This window comes from Carassius gibelio, chromosome A23 (genome assembly GCF_023724105.1).
Source record: "Carassius gibelio isolate Cgi1373 ecotype wild population from Czech Republic chromosome A23, carGib1.2-hapl.c, whole genome shotgun sequence".
NCBI lineage: Eukaryota > Metazoa > Chordata > Actinopteri > Cypriniformes > Cyprinidae > Carassius > Carassius gibelio.
This window is the reverse complement of record NC_068393.1, coordinates 13,834,167-13,850,964: the sequence shown is the minus strand read 5'-3', so window position 1 is coordinate 13,850,964 and position 16,798 is coordinate 13,834,167. Positions and strand designations below refer to the sequence as shown.

The 16,798-nt window shown below is 37.2% G+C and overlaps 1 protein-coding gene across 6 annotated transcripts in view; it reads right to left on the bottom strand.

The window, feature by feature from the left end:
- rap1gapa (RAP1 GTPase activating protein a) overlaps nt 1-16,236 on the bottom strand; it is a 63,154-nt gene extending 46,918 nt beyond the window's left edge. For 2 of the 6 annotated variants that reach the window (XM_052541503.1, XM_052541505.1), the window contains exons 1-2: nt 16,121-16,236; nt 8,081-8,116 (exon numbers count right to left, since the gene is read on the bottom strand). In XM_052541503.1, coding sequence (XP_052397463.1) covers nt 8,081-8,116; nt 16,121-16,164 — 80 coding nt within the window. In that variant the 5' untranslated portion in view covers nt 16,165-16,236. The remainder of the gene's footprint in view (nt 1-8,080; nt 8,117-16,120) is intronic. The other 4 variants (XM_052541502.1, XM_052541508.1, XM_052541506.1 and 1 more) reach the window with 2 other exon arrangements.
- Nucleotides 16,237-16,798: the final 562 nt, after the last annotated feature.

Here is a 16,798-nt window from a genome sequence, read left to right as displayed (position 1 = left end):
GCTTTAAAAAGGTCTCTGAAGCTCACACTGTTTCTTTTACTGCATTACTATAAAGCACACTTGCTACTGTATTAAAAACAGCTACTTGTGTCAAAAGGTGTGTGTGTGAATGAAGTATAATGACCTGTTAACTCTTTGTTAAAGATTCTCTGCCAATCTGATAACAGTCATTATACACAGATTCTCATTGTGACAGAGATATGTAAGCACCCTGGCTACCGTATAGAAAACAGCTATGTGTCAAAAGGTGTGTGTGTGTGTGTCTCTCTCTCTCTCTCTCTGTGTGTGAATGAAGAATAATGACCTGTCTTCTCTTTGTTAAAGGATTCTCTGCCAATCTGATAACAGACATTATACATAGATTCTCATTGTGACAGAGACATGAATTAAAAATGCAGACATTCACGTTTACAAGATCAATTAATTGCCCAACCGGAATATGTGATTAACAGAAGATACAGTAAGACTTAATCAAGGTGTATTCATCATAAAATATTTTTTTCATACACCTAAATAATTTTTTAATGTGCATATTTCTGCAAATCTTGACCTGGCATGGAAGCATCAGGTTGTTTTTAATATGCATTTTGTGCACCATGTGATAAATGTTGTTTCAGAGAATCAGGGACTAGCTTGTCACATTGCTGCTATATTTAGTCAGACAGTTGAATGTAAGAGACACACAGAAACAGTCTGGGCTGATTATGTTTGACAGCTCTCTTCTCCCTTCTCCTTGAAACTTTAGCTGATAGATTTCCATAAAAACACACACAGATACATAAGTGTGAAAGATCAAGCAAACTCATCTGTATGCGTTCTTGTGCATGAGAACTGTGAAAAATTAAACAAATATAGTCCTAAAGTAGAACAGAGCCCACTTCTTTGATTTGAACCAACTGTGGCGGCGTACAGAGTGTGGTTGAGAAAGCACATAATTCAGGCAGATATCAGAGTTCTCCAGGAGTATCCTTACAGACAAAAGAGAAGATTGAAGAACATTATGTTTCTCTGAGACTAATTTAGAGGAACTGAAGGGATAGTTCTGAAAGTATACCATCTACTCCCTCCCTCCAAACTTCTATGATTTTGGTTCTATGGACACAAAATGAGATTTATAGGAATGTTCAAGCTGCTCTATTCCATGAATGAATGTATACAGGAACTTGGGTTGTCAATTGTAAAAAAGTTACTTCTATTTTCACTAGGTACTAAGTTACAACTTTTACATGAGTGACATGAATATTAGGATATAAATAAACTCTTGGAGAAATCTACACCACCACTAGAGGGCAAATTACTTCATTCAGTCGCATAAGTGGGAAACAAGTACAAATAACACATTTGTAATTGTACACATAAGTACAGTTTAAAATATATATATATATATATATATATATATATATATATATATATATATTAGGGGTGTAACGATACACGTATTCGTATTGAACCGTTCGCATTATGTACCGAACGGTTCGTTGAACTAATTCATTATATTTAAAAAAAAAAAAAAAAAAAAAGTGAAATATAATGAAATGCGTTCAACAAGGTAGCCCAATAACCCAAATGAAGTAACAGGCAACGCCCCTGACACCCCTGAATAAGAAAAAAACACCAACTTATATGTTTATTTTAGGCTACTCAGTCAGGCGCTCGCTCACTCAGTATGCACTGAGTGAGCAAGCAGTTCATGCAAGGTACGCGGTGGCCAATGCGTTTAACAGACCAGAAATAGAAGATCCTCCAATAACCAACAGGTCTGGTGTTTGGGTGCACTTTGGATTCCCTGTAAGCTATAATGGTGATGGCAAGAGAGTGGTGGATAAAAAAACAACGGTCGCATCTGCTACATGACAATAGGGTACACCAGCGGGAATAAAAAAAAAAAAACACCAGCGGGAATACTTGTCAACTCATTTACGACGACATCACCTTAGTGTGTCAGTATCTGGGAAAAGACGAAAAAAAGGAGAAACATACACGCAACAAACTAGCTTTCAACGTTGTTACGAAAGGATGAAGTTGATTGGTTAGTTCTTGTCACATGACCCACAGTGCGCTTGCGGCATTCTGAAAAGTTGAGATGTTTTTACATTTTGCTGTATCTAAAACGTACTGAACCGAACCGAACCGTGACATCAGTGTATCGTATCGAACCGAACCGTGAATTTTGTGAACCGTTACACCCCTAATATATATATATATATTTTAGAAAACGTATATCAGATATCAGATTTAAATGAGCCTAATTAAATGCAGTGATGCTGATGAAACAAACTTGTATGGGATTACTTGAACGTACTATATTTGCCAAAACGGCTAAATAAACAACAGCCTATGGTAAAAACTATCTGCCCATGTCTATGTATGGTTTTGTACGGCTATTTGCTCTGGTGGACATGACTCTATCAGTGTCGACAAACACAACCTGTTTTGCAACAGGCTGTCTGGGACAAGAAAGCATTGGGACAAGAGTGCCCTTAAGGGTTCACTGTATTATTTTAAACCAGCCTCTGTATATCTCTGTCTTGTAGACAGAACTTGGCAGAACGTCCAGATGAAATGATCGACTTTGTCTTAAAAGCAGAAAGTCTGAGGAAACCATGTCTAACTTCACTGTGATACCTGCACTTTGTGATGAAAGAAGAGTAAAATGAACCGTTGTAACTCGGTATTGACATGACATATTTCTGCACTTTTTTCAGTGATACTTTATCAAAGCCAGGGATGTCTCTTTGATGTTAGAGAAGTAAAAAAGGGCAACAGGAAAGACACTTGATTGCTTTCAAACATCTCAGAATGTCAGCAGCCTTCTCATAGCCACAGGTCATTCTGCGATTAATGAAAGCATGTACAGTAGCTAAAGTCCACTGAGTTAATGGGAAAATTATATAGAGTAGAGATGCGCGGATCAGCTCAAGCGTCACCCGAATCCACTGCTTCAAACAAATTATACACCCACCATCCACCCGCACCTTTATTTTTCTCTGATTTAGATTTCCGCCCCATCCAGCACCCAACTGTCACATTACAATTATTCCAATTCTTAGTTTTGCTTGATGATATGATGAATGGATGGTTTCTGTCACTGCAACTTCCTGAACAAGTGAACGTGCGCTCACACACACACACACACACACACACACAGACACACACACACACACACACACACACATACAACACACACAACTTAAATATGTTGAGCCCATCTGGCTGCCTGATAAAAAAGAAATTTGCATCATTAATGATCTATCTCATCCACCCTAAACCCACCTGCAATTAATCAGAATGTATTTATTTATTACCCAACCTGCGGATTATCCACAGCGCCCGCGGATATAACTGTGATCCATGCATCACTAATATAGAGTGTGTATTATTTCCACTACAGGAAGAGAGGTGAGTCTCTCTGGACCTTGAATGGGTTTAGCTGACCTGAGATGGGGTTAGATATAGTGTGGGACCAGCAGCCCGTAATCTGAGTGCCATATTGTGTGCTAAGTGCTTCCGGATTTAGCGCTGGCCTGGTATTAGGGATGCTGTCGTGAAGAGGAGGACTATATGGTACAGAGCTGCAAAACATGCAGCTGGAGCTTTCCTTTACAAGAGTGAGAAAGAGAAAGTTTGGAGTTTGTAGTTTGATACATCAGTTACTTAAAGGGATACAATGACAATTAATTTACACACCCTTATGTATGACTTTATTCTGCAGAACACTGAAGATCTTTAAAGAAACTTTCAAAAGAAATGTTTATTTATTTATTTATTTTTGGTCCATTCAATGAAAACCACTGCATGGACAGAAACTTCTTTACTATTCCATAGTTCAGGAACAACATAAAGGTGAGTAAAAGATCAATGCTTTTAATTAATTTACTTCAAACTATTTTTTCATTTAAATTATAACTTTTTTGCCTTTTTCTGTTTTAATGTTTTTTAAATGTTATTTCTTCCTGTGATACAAAGCTGAATTTTCTGCAAAAACTACTCCAGTCACATGATCCTTCAGAAATCATTCTAATGTGTTAAATATTTAGGGCTCAAGAAACAATTCTTATTATTGTCAATGTGCCGTTTAATATTTTTGTGAAAACGGAGATGCTGTTTTTTCTTTATGAATAAGTTCAAGGAAGTGTTCTTACTGAGTAAAGGTATTGATTGCTTTAAAGAATAACTGCATTATTTCTCTTCCGGGAATACAGACAATAAATAATGATGACTCATCCTGCACTACACAGATTTTTGTCCAATTACATGCCATCTACAATGATGAACACCACATGCAACGGGCCAGCTAAAATGATCTTTTCCCAAATTGTGCTCTTGCGGACATACAATACCCATTTAAGCTTTCAGAAGTGTGCGAGCGCCCCCTTTGCAGCCATAATGTGCCCTCAATGCGCATTTTTGCTGAGCCTGCACTGCAGGGGCGAGTCTACATGGGGGCTAGGGGTGGCACCTGCCCCTACTGAAATCTGGTTGGCCACCCCAGGTGCATCCCCACCATATATCTTGTGATACACTTATTTTTATTATATTTCTAACTGCATCAGTGGCAGTCTTCCTTCTATAGACTTTTTTCTGTATAATTTCTGGCAGTTTCTATAGAGTTATCTTAATGAAAAATGTCACTCACAAGCAGCATTTCCTTTTTTTCTCACACAAAACTTTGCAAAGTGTGTGGCCATATAACAAAAGTTCTACATTTTGAATGGATTATACTTATTATACTCTCTATCACCCTCAATACTCATGGCTGAAGTGCCCTTGTGCAAGGCACTGAACCTCCAGTTACTCCCCGGGCGCTGGATATATAGCTGCCCACTGTTCCAGGTGTGTGTTCACAGTGTGTTCACTTCTCACAGCTGTGTGTGTGCACTTGGATGGGTTAAATGCAGAGCATTCTGAGTACGGGTTGCCATACTTGGCAAATGTCACAACTTTAACTTTTTTTTTTTCTTTGTTCATTGTAATCTCACAAGGTTCTGTTATGACAAATGAATCTCTACACTGTGCGATCAATTTATTATTTGCATCATGTATACACTCTGTTGGTTATAATGAGAGGATTCGACTGTATAACTCAGCACGGGAACAAAGACTTGTGTATGTTGTAGCCTCTAGCAGGGTTTCCCATACATTGATTTATTTGTGGCAGCCTGCCTCAATATCAACACTGACCACCACAAATATATTTTACTAAATGCTTTGTCTTTGATGAATAAACATGAGCACTGTACGTTTCAAAATCGAAATGTGGTGTTTTTATACTAATGTATCTTTTTTGAAGGGAACCGATTGTCTCCTGAAAAAGTAGTGTTCATGCTGTTTTGATTACATCCATTTCCAGGAAAACTGCTAGTTCTCCTGCTCTTAAAGCGCATCCTGCTGGCAGAGAATAAATTTGCTCTTCCAATAAGCCCATCTGGTGTTTTATATTTACATTATAATCATATATATCTCCCCCAGGGAAAGTGCCGCCACATGTGGGAAACAGCATATGAGACAAAAACAGCATGTGTACTGCCAATGAGGATGAAGAAAGTGTTTTTTATTTGAGTAAAGCCTTTACGTCCCTTTCAAGTGTTTTCATTCATCGAATATGTAAAATCTTTCATGGGAACATTTAATTTATTAGATTTTATGAATCCCAAAAATATTAACCTAATTAACCTATACATCAGGTTACAGTGATAAAATGAAATTCAGTTAGATCAGGTAGAAATAGCTCCCTAAAATAACATTTGCAGGTTAGAACTTAGTAATAGTGTACCATAGATTCTACAATGTTTTTTTTTCTTCTCATCATGCTCACCACCCTCTTTTGATGCAGTGCCCACCCCCAAATCATTGGCAAACTAATGATAACTGGGTATTTTTTTTAAAGATAGGGTCACTTCAATATGTCCCATCCAAACTCTGTTTCAATATAAAATACATCAACACAGGAATGGAAACTATGCTAGTCAGGCAATTTCATTCAGTCTTTAATACAAGGCCTAAAACTAATGCTGCTATATGCACATAATGACAGTGACCCAGATTGCTCATATATACCAAAGAAAGAGAAATAGTCTGAATGTGAGAGATAGAGAAAGCATGAGTGAAAGAGACAGGGAGATAAAGATGCCTTCCCAACAGATAAAAGTTTCTTGATGCACACTCAGTAAGCAGCACCATTCCTCTAATGCAGCATCATTGCAGAATATTAAAACATTCCTGCTGGATCTGTGCAAAGATTGCTTTGTGACGCTAAGCAAGGTGCCTCATTAAGCAAACCAATCTAAATCCATTCATGCTAATGTAGGCCACATCCAAGAGCACAATCCACATGTAATAACCACTAAACATTCTTTTCATATTCAGATTGACCATTGAAAGACCTTCTCGAATTAAAACTCACCAGAACTTCTTTGGCCTCCTGATTCGGAAGGGAGAGCAAGGCATTGTGGATCTGTCAGACTAATTGAGATCTGTGTTCCTTACTGAAGGTCTCAGGCAGTCCCTTACAAGAGGCCTACAGACGGGATTATGGCCTAATTCTGGATCTCAGTAGTCAGATCCTGTCTCACTCTGACAAGCTAATGAATCTTCCTCCGTTAAGTGTCTTCAGACTCCTCTCAGACTCTTTCAAAGACTCAAAATAAGTATAATACATAAATTTGCATTTATTTCTGATGATTTCCCGCTATATACACACCATTATAATAATAATAAAAAAAAACATTTTCTATAATTGTAAGTTCTCTACATTAGTTTGGTATATTTGACAATATTTTATATCCTGTTTCCAAAATATTCCAGCAATGGACTAGCTATCAAAGTCTCATCACAAAGCCACTGAAGTGTGATGTTAAAGGCTGCTTGAAGAAATCCTCAAAGTGTCCTCAACTGCTCTGTGCCTTCAGAAGAAAACAGTGTGGAAGGATGGACGCGGTTGGTCTCTCTTCCTGCAGGCTGTTTGCTACAGAGGCGGAGACTGATGCAGGCAGGGTCCTGAGGTTACACGTGGAGGGACGGATGCCGTCTGAGCCTGGAATCTGGTTTATCCCATGGGTTTGTTAGGACTGACCTTCAGACTGCTGTCCATCTGCGTCTAGCATCCAGAGCAGGCCTTTACACAGGCCTGCCAGCACACACACACTCTCAGTCACAGAGACGGGCGTGAGAGTGTCGCATGTGCGCCTCAGCCAGTTCATCCTGCCAAAACTGCAGAGCTGTCTTCCGTCGCTGTGGCAACAAGGCAGCAGGACTGCAGTGTGTCCTCTGCGCTCCGGACCATTCTCATCCCAAAACCTCTGACTGAATCAAAAACATTTAATATGTCTGTCCTCGCTCTGAATGGCTTTGTGACACTCCCCGAGCAGAATCAAACAATCCCACATCTTGACATTTAAGATTTTAGGAGTTACAACAAACAGTAAAAATCTATAATTTCGTGAGTTGGAATTTGAATCTATCCGACTATCTGTTTTTCTCACTATCTACTGTATCTGTCTGTCTATCTGTCAATTAATCCGTCTGTCCACCCAGCCATAAGGCCATCTCTAAAATCCAATGCTTATTTAATGCTTATGCCAATATTTAAATCTTTCCTTGAAAAAAAAAAACACATGTATATATAAAAAGTTATATGAATCTCTTTGAATTTCAATTAATTTTAAATTAATTATATTATTATATTTTTTTTCATTCATTCCCTGAATTTGTATAGCAATTCTGTATACTCTTAGGGTTTTTTTTAACCTAATTAACACTCAGAAAACTAAATTAAAATGTAATTTAATCTAAATTAAATTCTGAATGGTGCACATCTCAGCAACAATGAAGGTTTTATAAAAGCAGTTAAAATGGCAATAAGCTGGTAAATGGAATGAAGGAAAATGAAGGAAAAGGCAGCTACAACACCAAGGGCCTTTGAATGGTTTCCTTCCAAGTCACTTGCAGCGGACAGAAAATTGTCTTTCCTCTGTAACTGTGTCCAGGCTGATACCCTTGAGCAAAACAGCATAAAAGCTTGTGGTTTCTGGAACGGCTCTTTCAGGCTATGGCTAAGTTACATAAAAAAGACAGCACTTACCACAAACTCCTGGCTCTGGAAAATGTCTTGTCAACTCTGAAATAACAAAAAGATAAATAAAAAAAGAAGAAAAAAACTTTTTTTAGTAAAAGGCAACTCCTTGCACCTGTTTTCTCTCTACATATTACAACCAAACACAAAAAATAAATAAACCACTGCCCTGGCATCACAGTTGTTTGTGTGGTATTTAGTTATAAAAACGTTTTATGGACTATCCTAATTTTTTTTTTAACAATATAGCCCAAAACTGTGATCATAAATATATAAATAAACACATCAGTATCCCTTCATTGAAAACACATAGATTTTTGGTAACAAATGCAGAGAATTTTGCAGGCATATTCATTTATCATTTATGCAGTATTTAAAAATTTTATTGCAACAGGGGAAGGGATACTGGGGTGGGGGGGGGGGGGGGTGGGGGGGGGGGGTCATGTGAACTCAACATGGCAGTCATCCTAAGGGGGTGACCTTTCCCCCACAGAATAAAACAACATATAAAAATGTATAAAATTATTTGAGCAATTTGTTTCTAAAGTAGAACCATTTGTTCTCAGTTGACATTTAAAAGCAATCTATCTCTACTAAAAACACAAAAAACAGCTAGCAGTGACTGAAATTAATTTTTTCCTTATACTATAAAAAATCTGGCAATACACATTGTGTCAATAAAATGTTGCATCCCTGCAACACAGAAGATTACATTGCATAACAAGAGACATACATTTAAATAGTAAACTAAAATAAGCAATATGCTCTGCAACTGTAAAAAAAAATAAAAAAATTCCCAGACACATCAGTTGTTCTGTATGTGTTTCCCCTGCTGCTGTTTAGATGCTCTTACATTTCCAGTGTTGTTTTACTCAAAGTGCACATCTAAGTCAGACGGACGGTAGAGTACACAGCTTTAAGCCCATCCATCTTTCCAGGAACCTGTCTGTCATGGATTAGGCTGCATACTATTAGGTTTCATACAATGCTGGCTAACATCTATGGTATTCCAGACCTACAGTAGAGACAGAAATAGATGCAGAGATGTTGCTCTTAAATACTAGAGCACTAACACAATATAAATGGACTGAAAGTATCACTGTGTGTGTGTGTGTGTGTGTTTTGTTGACAGCCGTGGTACAGTGGACTTTGAATTCACTATCCCGCCTCACCTCCTCATAATAGACAAGAGGACCATCGAGGTCACGGATGTTGATTTTCCTGACAGCCTCTCATTTCCAATAAGACAGCTGATGTTAAACGCTGACACCTTTCGTGGCATTCAGAGTCAAGAACATCAAGGGATGTTTCTACAAAAGTATAGTGCTATTGTTATTTATAGTATATTCTCACTGCAACTCCATACATGTTTGATGGCACTGAGAGCGCAGAGGCAGTGTGTGGTATCAAAACAGGAGATCAGTGTTTCCTTTTTGTTGTTTTGCAGGCAATACACCTAGCTTTGCTAGCAATGATATTGTGTCACATATCTGTATCTGTTTACACTTGTGATTTACTATTCAGAATGAATAAAGGCCAGTCACAAGATCGTAGTCACAGTTCTCATGAGTTCTCAAGGCGGCCTAACACCAGCAAAGTATTTTGTTTAGGAGAAAGAGTCTCACATATACTGCAACACAGCTTCATTCGATTCAACAGCTTCCCTCTGACTCATGGCTTGTTTTCAGTCTGGTATTGTTTGTGTATTACAAAGAGAGACAAAAGGTGGCTTCCTTAATCTAAGTCATTTAAAAGTCTGATAAAAGATCCATCTCTCTATTAAACAGAGGCTTTGTTTCGCGGTTTCATTACTGGAACAAAAGCGAACACTGTAGGTTCAGTAATTAACCCTCAGCCAAACTGAAATACATTAGATTTTCTAAATTTTTCCATTGAGTGTAGGTGACCTAAAGTACAGTGAAGACCTTGGCTTAAATCTCTGTTGCCTTTAGGCACCAAGCCTAAAGTATGTGCCTTCAGTTCACACTTCGCTAGAGTTAAACGATAATTTATTCTCCCTCATGACCTTATACAACATGTTTGCATGACATAAATAGATATTTCATTGAACACTCCTGTTCAAATATTGGTGTTTTTGCTGCATTTATTTATATAGAGTTTAACAATACTATTGTGAAATATTACAATTTAAATTAACTGTTTTCTGTTTATATAATAAAAAAAAAATATCCCTCTTGCAAAGCAGCCATTACTCCAGTCTTCATTTGCACATGGTCCTTCAGAAATCATTCTAATATGCAGATTTGATGCTCAAGAAACATTTCTTATTCTTAGCTATGCTGAAAACAGTGTCGGTTAATATTTTATTGAAACTGACATTCAATTTTTCATTCTTTGATAAACAAAGAGTTCAAAACAACAGCATCTATTTGAAACAGAAACACTTCTAATCTCAAATGAGATTATCAGCAAAGAAAAAAAAACATTTTTTACATGTTTAGTTTTGGTGTATACTACTGTAAGTTCTTTCAAGCATACACAAGTATTCTAAACTAGACCTTGAGCAACTTACTCAAAAGCTGTTTTTATTGATTTGTGTGTGTGTGTGTATGTGTGTGCTGGTAGGTTTTAATTTTATAGTTTGATCCATTTATAAGAACAATCCACAAACCTCAACCAATCCACACAATCTGTTTGACAGAAAGAGACAGAATTCCTGTGTGTGGATTAAAAAACATAATTACTGTCAGTTCTGATGTCTGTACTGTGAGGACGTCCAGTCTCTTGAGTTTAATTAGCCTCACATCATATCCACAAATAAACAGTAAAAGCCTCAGTTGCTCAAAAACATAAACGGCACATCACTCAAAGACACCCCAAAGACCATGAGACACTCAAACTATCAACCTGTATGTAAATGATCCCTTGACAGATCAATCCATTTTATTGTTTGCTATTCACGAGCGCTAATTTTTATGATGTTTTTGACATTGTCAAATGGTCAGAAATCAGCACTGCCCACAAAAGATCAGAACTCCAGTCATGGAGTCAGCCCACAGGAGAATCATAAAACATGATATTTTTTCATCCTTGGACTAACGTTCACCTCCTCTTCTGTTACAGAATCCTCACGAAGGGGAAATTGAGTCTGGGTGTGGTAAAACTCTGAAGCCAAGCTTTGACTGAGCCAAAATATCCTGCAGAGGATTACGGCTCAACGGCATGCATTATAGAAACATAAACATACATAAACATTAAACATACACTAAGCCAAATATATATATTTCATTAATTATCTTTTGACATCACAATTCTTTTGCAAATATTCTAAATGAAATATCTGCACTTATAAATTCATTAAATATGTGACTCAATGGTTCACACTGAACTTTATCTTGACAACGCCAGGCGGCTTCCTTCGTCTTGAATACTGTGCTTCATGCAGAAATGAATGTTATGTAGGTTAATTGGATGGATTACATTTTAATTGCAAGTACTTTGTGACTACAGTATATAATGGATTAACAGAGAAATGAGCAAACAACATTTATAAAGTGGGCAGGTTTAGTATTGTTTTCATGCTGAGTAAATGACACAATATTACAGCAGATTATCAAAAGAACAATAAAAAAAAGTTTGTGATTGCTGATAAAGATGTTTTCCATGTCTCTGTGCTATAAACAATGTTCAAAGATTTTTTTTCAAAGAATGCTCCCAAGGTTGCATTTATTTGATCAAAATTGCAGTAATATTGTAAAATATTACAAAAAAAAATAAAACAGCAATTTACTGATTTAGGGCACAAGAAACATTTCTTTATTTCTTTTATCAATGATGAAAACTGTCTATTTTTTATAGAAACTGTGATACATTTTTTGGTCTGGAATTAGTGACGAATAGTAAAAAAAAAAGCATTTATTTGAAATAGAAATCATTTGTAACATTATAAATGTCTTTATTGTCACTTTTGTCAACTTAATGCCAATTTAAACTGTCAATTTAATGTGTCCTTGCTGAATACTAGTAATAATTACTTTCTAAATAAAAAATATGAAAGGAAAAATTGTGTACTTAGAAGTAATATACAGTACAGCAAGCATATTTTACAGCCAATAATCTTTCAATATGGGAAACATAAGACATTCCTGATATATCACATCAGAAAGAAAGATGTTTCTTCTTTTCATACTCTTCATACTCTGAATACTGTTGTGTTTTAAGAAATGATGCAAGGGACTTGTGCGGAAACAGTATGTCACTGTTGACAGATACTATAATGTTTTAGTATGTGAGTGTTTAAGGAGGAAGGAGTTACACCTGCTTTCATGGGAACAGAAGTTAACCAAGAGAACAGCCCTCTATGCCAATACACTGTGTACCATAACAAGACCCTTATATAAACACCCATCAATTTTTAATGACACTGGAACACAGAGGAACAATACCCCAGCAAAAAGAGCATGTGTATCAACAGCACATGTTTTAGTGTCCGTCTTCTTGTGGAATAATGAATAATGTTCAAGCGATATACATCAAATGAAAACCACAAAGTGTGAAGCGAAGCAGGCAACAATATCCAGTGCAACATTCAACATCTGAAAGCAGCCACTGAAATACAGTAAAGAGTAACAGTGCAGTGGATGTCTACATTGTGACAGCCAGATGAATGCATGCAGGTGTCTCAACACATGCAGACTGTCTCGCAGCTCTTCAGGTTTCAGCAGAAGTGTGTCTCCTAGCTGTGATGTCCACATTTGTTGTTACACAACAGCACAGGTGCAGAGACCCATTAAAACAGCAGCAGCACCTGTCATGTGACACAGAGGGCTGGGGTAAGTTCACTAAATAAATGTAAATTATGCTCAGTACTGATTAAAGGGATACTCCACCCCAAAATGAACATTTTGTCATTAATCACTTACCCCCATGTCGTTCCAAACATGTAAAATCTTTGTTTCCGCTTCGGAACACAATTTAAGATATTTAAGATGAAAACTGGGAGGCCTTTGAATGTTCCATAGACTGCCAAATAAGTAACACTGTCAAAGTCCAGCAAATTATGAAAAGCATTGTCAGAATAGTCCATATGCCATCAGTGTTTTAAACATAAAGTTATGAAGTGATGAGAAGACTTTTTGTACAATATATATATATATATATATATATATATATATATATATATATATATATATATATATATATATATGTGTGTGTATGTTACAAAAATAACTACTTTATTCAACAATTCCTTTATCAACAGTCTCTTCTGTGTCTCTCCATATCCCTCAAACTGCGCTATTTACGTTATTTTGTAATTTTTGTTTTCTTCGCTTACAAAAAATATTCCCGTCACTTCATAACGTTACGGTTGAACTACTGATGGCAGATGGACTTTTCTGATGACGTCTTTCATACTTTTCTGGACTTTGACAGTGTCATTTACTTAGCAGTCTATGGGACTGTCACGAGCCCCCCGGTTTTCATCCAAAATATCTTAAATTGTGTTCCGAAGAGGAACTAAGCTTTTATGGGTTTGGAACGACATGGGTGTAAGTGATTAATGACAAATTTGTAATTTTAATGAAAATTTTCATTTTGGGGCAGATAACCGACCAACAGGAGATATTAAAGTTATATACTGTTATATACTCTCAAACTAGTGTTCAGTTTGGGGTAGGTACAGTTTTTTATGTTTTAAAAGAAGTCTTTAATGCTCACGAAGTTTGCATTTATTTGAAGAAAAAAAGCAATATTGTGAAATATTATTACAATTTAAAATAATGTTTTTATTTTAATGTATTATAAAAAAATAATTATTTCTGTGACGTCAAAAGCTGAATTTTCAGCAGTCTTGTTTTATCCTTCAGATAATATTATAAATGTATTTGCTGTCACTTGCAATCAATTTAATGCATCCTTCCTAAATAAACAACAGATTTATAAAAATAAAAAAAACTATTATTGGGTGCAATTCTAAGGAAATCACCCATACCCCCCACCCCCTTGAAAATGAGTTATGTGGCATTACAGCCATCTATGTGAGTACAGGAAGTGTCTAATAGCTGTCCTTCAGGACTAATCAACAGTCTTTGTCTCCTCAAATAAAACTAAAATGAATCCAGCGATCTTCAGTCACGTCTACAATACAGCCACTGAATGTGAACGTGACTGTAAATTCAGATGAAGATCGGATGAAGGAGAGAGGGGTTGGTAACCTTTCCTGAGAGAGGCGGATGAGTGATCACAGATCCTTGAGAGGTGCACACATGGTCTTTGTAATGCAAAGCAAAAACCTAATGAAAACGGTTCAGCTGACTGCCAATCAGTAAACAAACAGGATTAGAAAAACTAATGCTGACAAGCACCTTTAATCTTTGTCATTTAACTAAATCTGTCATTAACTAAAACCAACATGGTAGAATCAAAGGAAAATGAAGAAGAATTTCCTGTCCTCAAGTCAAACTTTCATACCAAGACTGTAAAAAAGATTTTTCGAGGTAAAATAAAGAATATTGGAGTATGTTTAAAATACTATCTACTTCAAAGTTTCACTTTTTATTCAATGTGTTACTTGCCATTTCTTTGTAACAATTTGTGAAATTGACTAGCAATTTCTGAGTGAAAATGTTTTTTTACACCATTTTTTTTCGCCTCTCGGTTTGCTCCTTGTCCCATTCTTTGCCCCACTGGAACATTGAAACTGGGCATAAAAAATCTGCTGACCTCCAAAAAACAATGATCGGCACCACTGCTTGCAAAACAAGTAGCTTTTCCACATGGTTGTTTCTGAACAGGGACCACTCAGAGTCATTTTGACAGGTCTGGAGTCAAGTCCTATGACTCAACCCAGGTGCCAAACTAAAGGAAAGAAAGAAAGACAAAAAGGAAAAGCATTTCATGATCTGGGCAAAGCCTAGGCCTGCTGTTTCTTTTCTTTTGACTCATGAGGCCAGAGAGATGTGCTAACTTCACCAGGCTTCATTTTATAAAATGACATTTCATTCTGAGGTCACCTGAGGGGACCGTCTACATGCAGATCCGTATTCTGAACCTGGATAATGAGATTTCATTCTTACAGAGGCTAAATATTTGTTTTTTTGGGATGGAGATAGATGTGGCTTTAATATCTTGGTCAGAAACTAAAGCCACTATGAATTACACCCTTGATCATTGTTCAGGACTGTCGTTGTAGTGTAGGTTAGGAGCATAATGTCATCAAGGGCAAATACATAAACAACTCAAAGAGATACCATGTTTCTTGTGTACATTTCGGAGAACCAGGGCAAATATTTCTGTATGAGGCACCAAAATGAGGCAACGAAGTCTGCCATATTGGCACCGGGTTTTGGTACCCAACTCTACTGGTAATACATCTATTTAAGGACAGTTCTGGTGGGACAGGTTAAATGTGTCTTCTTCAGCACTCCTGTGATCAGATCAGCCATGCAGACACAGATAACACTTGTCCTTGACAACACAGAACTGAAATATGGCAGCCTTGCACCTGTTGAGCAGACAGGATCCCTTAACAGAGGAATCTCACTGGAGTCTGTGGGTATTCAGACAAACAAATTCTCGGGTTTGAATTCCTCCCTACTGAATCAACAGATCACTTAAAGCGGGCTTAATCGAATCCTCAAGGCCGGATTGATAGGGTAAACAGCCCGTGATAACATTAACCTCCCTTGCTGCTTCTCAGACACAAGGTTTCTGCCTGGATGTGTGTTCACTTAAATCAATGCAGTGTCTAATTCAATCCAAACTCAATTACCCTCTCCGCAATAATGGCCTTTAATAACAGGGTTTACTAGCAGGAGAACAGCTCACCAGAGCCGCCGTAATGCACTGCACTCTGAGAGAGCAGTCCCGTCATTCAAATACATACCAGTGATGAAATCAAGTCTGCTTGTAGCGATAAGACTCCGCTTTTACAATGCATTAGCATTCAGACATTCTGATATCATATATCTCTACTAAGACCGTAACCACAGTTGCTGATATCCCAACAGATCATTTATAATCACTCCTAACAGCACAGAGTAAGAAAAGTGAATGTAAAATGTTTTGGTAAACAGCGTTTGCTCTTACCCGCCGTATGCTCCAAAAGTGAAACTCCTCTTTCTCTGCGGCATCTTGGCTAATGCATACAGCTGTGAAAAACAGAGAGACAGAACTCTACAGAGACACCAGCACTGCCGCTGTCTCCCTGGACTGACTGGGTATGTGTTTGCGAATATATGTGTGTGTGTGTGTGTGTGTGTGTAACTGTACACATGCAGCCCGCTGTCCTTCCTTTCCACTTCCCTGGCTCCCTCTCCCTCATGCCTCCTTGGCAAATAAGGGACTGAGACGCTGGCTCTGTCCACTTTCAGTCGCCCCGGTAACCGCTCCCCACTTCTCATTCATATCAGCGCTACTGTAAACAGGCAGAAATAGAGCAGTACCTAATGTCTTCATAATATCCTTTGAAATACACTCATTAAATCTGAATGAGATTTCAGGTAGAGGTCCGCAGAACAATCACTAGATAGACACTGCAATAAAATAAGGAAAATAAAAAAAAATTAAAATATATATTTTATTTTTCACCTATCCAGCCCATAACAGCAACATTGCATTGCAATAGCAAGTTTTAACTACTGGTTTCATGGACCATGTATACACCATATACAACATTTAAATGTTTGATTCTTCAAAATTTGTACATATATATATATATATATATATATATATATATATATATATGTGTGTGTATTTTTTTATGTA